At 47.2% G+C, this 7,401-nt stretch overlaps 1 protein-coding gene across 1 annotated transcript; it reads right to left on the bottom strand.

Moving 5' to 3' along the window:
• Positions 1-202: 202 nt before the first annotated feature.
• Positions 203-7,401, bottom strand: SLC16A5 (solute carrier family 16 (monocarboxylate transporter), member 5). Its single transcript, XM_009070047.1, has 4 exons — positions 7,182-7,401; positions 3,886-4,029; positions 2,091-2,957; positions 203-444 (listed from the first exon to the last, which is right to left on the bottom strand). Exons 1-4 carry the CDS (start codon positions 7,399-7,401, stop codon positions 203-205), a joined length of 1,473 nt encoding a protein of 490 aa, XP_009068295.1.

A 7,401-nucleotide genomic window follows, 5' to 3' on the forward strand; every position in this document is an offset into this window, starting at 1 on the left:
TTGGCTGGCGCTGGGTCTGGGCTCAGCTCACGGTCTGGATTGCTCTCTCGGAGTCTGACACGGCCCCATGGAGTGGAAGTGCAGAAGGAAGATGACAGTTGTGGAAAGCAGACTGGTTTTTTTTCATCTGCCATCAGTGCTGGGCCATGTGTAGCTTTCACAGACACATCATTGTGTTGCTCTGTGTTTTCCTTCTTTATTTTCATATGCTGGTGATGTACTCAACTGCCAGAAGGGATTGACTTCCAGCCAGTGGTTCAGTTGGTGTTTCATTGTACTGAGATCTGGAGGGATTATCCAAAGGTACTTTGGAAGCCTCTCTCAGTTTGTTTTTCTTTTCCAGAGCACAGAAACTGAGCCCCATGAATAATGCAGCTGATATCAGGAAGAAGCTGGAGTTGTAGAAGACATAGTGGAAATCACTGGTTATGTCCACCAGGAGACCTGAAATAGAAGCCACAGATTAGCCAAAGGGAAGATGAACTCCAAAGGCATAAATTTACCTGAGTGTTCAACCTAAATCATTCAGCAAACTGCCATGTACAAAAGATGAGCATTTCCTGGTGAGCATTTCTCTTCTCTAGATTCTAGGGGTCATTTTTAGGTTAGGTTTTGTTTTTTGTAGTCATCACTCAGGTGATGTTTCTGCTTCTGTATAAAGCATTTTTCAGTACAGAGAGGAATCAGGAGGGAAAGGAAATTGTAACTTTTGCCCAACCTGCTGATTCTTTTAGCTTACTCAGCAGAGAACCTTGTGCCACTGCCACTCACTGGATTTAGAAATGAGTGATCCTGTTACACCCCAGGGCAGAAAATAGAACAAATACATAGAGAAATAGCTCAAAAATGTACATATTAAGTCTAAACTGAACGTGTGCCTCCAGCAGCATGTAATTAGGGAGAAGGAAATTCACAGCAAGATTATGCCTAACATTAAGTGACCTCAATACAAACCATTTAGAAGTGTTGATATATCAAATGAGTAATTTAACACTAATGCTGGAGATGAAAGGAGATACTCAGGTCAAATACATGATGCTTTCTGTAGTCTGCTTATTCAGGTGGAAATACTGGTAGGATGTTTATTTGTTTGTATCTTACAGTAAAGATTAGTGATGTTTCTTTTCCTGGTGCCCTTTTCTGTAGCAGTTTTTAGGGCAGAACAGAACAGAAATGGCACTGCTTTTACTGTGCTTTTTGCCCATCTGCCACTCCTGTCAGAAATGTCTAAGAAACGACCTTTTTTTTTTTCCTCTGGAGAACAGTGAGTGACATGCTAATGCCAGGGAACACCATGAAATGTGATGCATGTTACCATCACATTGTTGGAAGAGACACTATTTGCCTGCTGAATTGCCACAGTTCATTGTCTGGAGAAGAGAACTAAAGCCTGAACTGAGGATTCATGCTCAGCTTGACATTTGTTTGATAGTCTTTTCAGTTTGCTGCTTTTCTGCAGGAGTTGGTGTGTCTTGGACAGGTCATTTAGTGGCATTTGGAGTGAACTGTGAAATCTGTGAATAATTTATTGCATTGAGGGTCATAAGTAGCTCCTCTTGTGTCTCCAGAGAAAAGTTAATACACTCCAGAGCTTGGAAGGAAGAGTGAACTGCAGCTTTTACTGTAAGGCTTTTGAATAATGTAGGACTGGTAATAATTCTGATCACAGTTAATTTGTTTAATGGGATGTTCACAATTCCTTGAGACTTCATGGACAGAACAATGGAAACTGGCAAAGCAGTGGAAGAGTTCATAGACAGCAAGATCCTACTGCAGTAATTCCTGTCTGCTCCTTACCACTCACTGGAAAATAGATCTCATTGCTCCCATACCTATCAAACTGCTCAGCCAGTGAGCAATCTTTTCACTGTCTGCAGCTGCTGCAGCTGCAGAAATGACTCTCCTTCAGCTGACAGACGGGGCTGATTGTTCCTTTCCAACCCCTCTTCTTTATTTCTCCCTTTGCATAACTCTCCTGCCTGTGTGAGCTTGGAAACTCCTTATTCCTCTCTTTTTATGCTCCCAAACCTCATCACCAGTGCCTAAACCACCACCAGCTTTCCCCCAGCTGCTTTCATATCTTCCCTCACCTGTGAGAGGAGGCCCAATGAGGAGGGTGATACTCTCCAGGATGGTGAAGAGCCCCAGAGCACTGGAGAACCTTTCCATCTCCACCACATCCATCAGCACCTGGAAGGTGAGTGCCCCGACGCCGCTCATGGCTATGCTGAGGATGACGCAGTAGATGATGAGCCCAGTGAACTCTGCTGAAATGACACAGATGAAGTTGCTGAGCCCATAGAGGAGCACAGCCAGGCTGAACAGGTAGATCCTTCTCCCTGTGAACACACTGTGTCCTGAGAGCAGCCCTGTCAGGGGCCGTATGAAGATGTTGATGAACCCAATCACGGAGATGAGCAGAGCTGCCCTGTGCTCCTCCACCCCGTTGTGGATGGCATAAGGCACCAGGTAGACATGGGGTAATGCAAACCCCATCATCATCCAGGTCACTCCAATAGTGTAAATCCTGTAGCCTTTGTTTTGACAGAGGATGTCAAAGGCCAGGTACTTCTGCAGCACCTTCAGGCATGCTGTCCTCCTGGGGTGCTGCTGGAGCACAGACTGGGCAGGAGATGCTCCGTTGGACAGTTGTGCATCTTCTGCTCTGCTCCCTGGCTCCTCTCCAGGTTTGGGTGACTGTGGAGGTGACCTTGGTGCAAGCTGAATGGGTCTCATGATGGCTCCACAAACACAACCGTTCAGGAGTATTCCTCCAAAGATAAGGAAGGTGTTTCTCCAGCCCATCTCATCCAGCAGGTACTGAGAAAGCAGTGGCCAGAGCGTGAAGCCGAGCGAGACGCCGGTGGAGGCCACGGCGTTGGCCAGCGTTCGCCACTGCACAAAGTAGTAGCCCAGCACAGTCACTCCTGCCTGGAAGCTGAAACAGGATCCCAGACCTGAAGGTAAGAATCAAAGAGTCAGTGACAGAATTGTCTTAAAGGGTGGGAAGAGCCCAAATGCAGCATGTGACTCCACCTGGCACTGAAGCATCTCCTCCCCTGCCAGGCTGCACAGCCCCCTGGGGTTGACAATCAGAAACCTCACACCAGGGATGGAGAAGGATGTTGTGCATGAATTAAACTACTTGTGTCCTTGGGTATAGTAAATACACTGATCTAAGCTGACATTTGTCTGGTCATGCGGCCATTCCTGAAGTTGTGATGGAATTGTACAAAAAAACTTGGGGTCTATACCATGTGCAACAAGCAGTGCTGCTTTCCTGACACTTTTATCAGGCCTCAGGGAGTTGCCTGTTTTTCTCTCTATGCAGTGGCCACAGCTTAGCTTGTAAGTCCCATCAGGATTGGTCCCAGAGTAAGGAATTAATATCTCTGTGTTATTAGAAACTAAGAGACGAATGTCAGTTACACAGGAGAAATATTTGGAAAGGAGGAGTTCCCATCTGTTACTTCTGTTCAAAACCAACAGAGTCTTTTGTTAGAAAAAGATGTCTCCACATTTCCCCACATTGGGAGTGGTGAAATACAAGTCCAGGGAGCCTGGGAAGGACATTATCCCAACACATTTTGTTCCAAGAGTGAAAGGCTGAGGAGCTCCTAAAAGGAACAGACATCTTTGCTTTCCATTTTGCCCTCTGGAGTCCTGTAGCTTTTTTTCCAGAGAGAAACATTTTCCAGTGAGCTTTAGTGGGTGAGGTGTGAGCTAAAGGGGTGAGAAGGACAAGTCTAGTGGCTGTAGGATTCCTGCAAGGCTGTGGAGTTTTATTTCACAGATGAATGGAAAAACATGAGCACTTAGTTGGGGCTCTGCCCATTCCCATCTCCCAGCTGAGCACAGCAGCTGGGTTTTCCCTTTGGTACGTACCAGTGATGAGCCCAGCTGTCAGGTAGAGCTGGCTGATGGACTGGCAGAAGGAACTGGACACCATGCCCAGCCCACTGAGCAGCCCACCCAGCATCACAGCAAACCTGCAGCCAAAGCGTTTCACCAGGATGCTGCAGAGGGGCCCTGCAAGCAGAGAAGGAAAAGGGAAGCAGTTAGGGAGGAAGGAAATATTTTGTACCTGCTGGATTGCTGCAGCAATCAAGTGATTTAATCTAGCAACCCTGAGAGTTGTCCAAACTGCTAATGTAGTGGGAGAGCCAGGAAGAGAGAATATATTCCCTGTTTTTCCCAAGTGCTTAGTCAACCTGTTAGCTGAGGGGACCTGAGATCTGTGGGATTTTGGCCATCAAGTGGGATGTGATGGGTTTTCATTAAAACCCTTGGAAATGAACTTGTGATGAATTCCATGAGGTTGTGGCAAATCACCTGTTTGTCAATGACATTTAGCATCCTTCATTTTGGGGTAGGGACTAGTTCAGACCTGCAGCCCATCAGTGCTGCACCCTCTGGCAGGAAAGGATTTGGAAGTGGAGTCTCTTTTCCTGCTCCTTCGAGGTTCCTCAAGGGTTTCCAGGGTTTATTAATTTTTTTCCCCCCATTCTGAACACTCAAGGTTATATAAGCAAATGCAAAATGACTGTTAGCTGCAGAATTAGGAGTCAGTCAGTGCTGGGAAAATAACCTGTGGCATATTTGTGACCTAAATCAATGTCTGGTTTGAAATAAAATCCACACAGTCAAGTGAACAGTGGAACATTATTAAAATCAGGAGTGCAGCTGTCTGTATGTTGATCTGCTTGGGAGATTTTCACTTCACACTCCACTGGCCTTTGAAAAAGTGTCCAGCAAATGTGACAGGATTATTTCTCCGACATCAAAGATAGTACTGCTGTTTAACCAACCCAAAGAGCCAGAAGACATCAATTGAACACTCCAAAATAATGGGATTGGTTCTAAAAAACCATAAGGGTTTGTCCTTATCTGTTTCTGGTAAGTTGTTTTCTAGGTTTCCAACATTTCTTACTTTCCAGGGGCTTTTGTGCTTTCCTTTGCAAAAATAAGATTAACAGAAGTGCTGCATTTGTATCAGTGAGTCCAGAGAGTTCTGTGTGTGTGGATATCCAGGAGCAGGAACCTGTAAAGGTTTGAAATCCCCTTTTGGAGGGAGATGTAGGGTCCTGAGGTGTCTCCAATGACCTTATAAGAAAATAATTGTTCATGGCTTTTGCCTAGGAACATAGCACAGGTAATGAGATATGTTTGGCTGAGTTATGAGCTATTGTTTGCACTGTGCCCTTCCCTGTTTCCTTCCAGAGCTCTGTGGAGCTATAACCAACTCTCCTGCATGGAACCTTCTCCCTGCACTGACCTCTCCAAGAACAGGCTGCTCTGCCCATTGCCCTTTCTCCTTAGCAATGATTACAACAAACAACCTTTTTTCCTCCTTCAGTTCATCTGAATTAAAAAGAATAAGGGTGAAGAAAGGAGAATCACCTCTAAGAGCCACTGGAGTCAGCAGAGTGCAATGCTGGGAAAGGTTTAAATGTTGAGGTGATGGATGTAACGGCAGAACCTGAACCACATGGAGCTTGGCCCACTGCAAAGGAGGTCAGAAGTTGCAGCAAAAGCTACATGTGCTTGGCCTGAGAGGGAAGATTTGTTCTCTGTTTATTCTGTTGGGTTTTGCCTTCCTGGTTTATGGTTGTGTTACTCCTGCCTCGTGCTACTGGGGACAGGAACGAGCTCCTCTGTGCAGTAACAGGAGACGTCACTGGCAAGCAAAGAACAACTGCCCTGACAAATATTGTTAGTGAGTATCATTAACATGAGGCTATTCTTTCCTTGTCCAATTTATAACTTCTGGATCTATATCTTGACTCTCTCTATATTACCTTTTACTGTGGTTCCAGCCTCCCACACAACAATTACCTCATTGAAATGATAGGATAATTTCTACTTTCTTGTGGATGCTGCCAGAGTTGTCCTTCCTGGATGTGTTGGGACTGAGCTGCTTCTGAGACTATTTCCCAGAGGAATCAGGTCCCAGTTGGATCCTTCCCACTAACCACAGCAGGAGCACAGGGAATGCTCAGCAGCAGTTTCAAATTCGAAGCCCCAAGGACACTGCTCTATTTCTGCTGACTCTCAGCGATGATTCTTCCCTTGCTGCTTACCCCAAGGTCTCTTTCCATCTGCACCTTGATATTCTGGACCCAGTAATTTCTGCTAAGGTGCAATTTCTCTGTCCCATGTCAGGTGGCTGTCAGCCAAGTCCTGTGAACTGAACGTGCCACAGCCTTCACGTCATGACTCAGGACTCTGCTTTTTTCTTTTCCTTATAATGTAGTGTCACCTTTCACCAGCACTGGGAGGGAGCAGGGATGAACTCAGGGAGCAGCTCAGGTGCATGGACAGCACTGGGTACTTTGCTTCTTTTGCCTGGTGGGGTTTGGGCTGTCTGCTTTTCTAACAAACACAGGAGTTGCATGTGGAGGGAACAATGAAACAGGGATAGCTCCTTGGGAAGTCCTCAAGCTGCAGAAATAGAGGAGAATCCCCAGTCTATGTGTGGGATCTGGGACTGCTGTCCTGTGCAGCTCCTATATTTTCTTGGAGGGGGGAAAAACCCAGTGATTCACTCCACTATCCACAAAGCACAACTCTCCTTCCACTCCCCACGCCGAAGGTGCTGCCTGACCTGCATTTTGCACTGATCCAGCTCTGCTCACGTCCACCCTGATGCCTGTGTGGGTGTGAGTTCTGTGCCACCGCCCAAGGAGCTGCTTTTAAGGCTCTGCCTCAGCTGGCAGCTTGGAGGAGTTTGGCTTTTGGCATCTTTGCAGCCACAAAGAACACAGTTGTCATGTGACTCTTGGAAGGAGATGTGCTCTCGTGGACAGAAGATGAACCAAGAAGGCAGCCAAGCTCCAGCACTGTCTGCTGGCTTGTTCAAAGAGCTGCTGTGGGAAATAGCTAAGTTCTTGCTCGTCTGGAAAAGCTGGGCTGAGATAAAGGCTTCACCTTCTTTGACCAAGGGTCTTGGTTGACTCTGAGAGTGACAAAAGGGAGCATGGTATCTGCAGGCACTTAGCTCTGGACTGTGGGATCCAAGTGACTGGCAGATGCTGTGCACTGCTGACCAGCCAGGCTGCTCCTCCTCCCAGTCCCTTCCACTGCCCACCACAACGAAAGGCCCAAAGTGTCCTCGTGGCATCCCCCATCAGCAGCACAGCAGCAGGAGGTGGTGGAGAACATCCCCTGTGGCTGTCACTTACCTCCTCCGTGCAGCACAGCCACCATGATGGATGGGAACCACGACGTCTCGCTGTTGCTGGCCTGGAACTCGTGCTGGAGGTCCTTGAAGAAGACACCAATGCAGCAGGGGAAGCCCAATGTCAGCCCCTGCAGCACCACTGCAGCCAGCAGGACCATCCATGCCCATCCCTGGTCCTGGGCCTTGGCAGCGCCGCGTCCTGCTGCTCCTCCTTGGGCCAT

This window comes from Acanthisitta chloris, unplaced genomic scaffold, assembly GCF_000695815.1.
Source record: "Acanthisitta chloris isolate BGI_N310 unplaced genomic scaffold, ASM69581v1 scaffold43050, whole genome shotgun sequence".
In the NCBI taxonomy this organism is placed as follows: Eukaryota; Metazoa; Chordata; class Aves; order Passeriformes; family Acanthisittidae; genus Acanthisitta; species Acanthisitta chloris.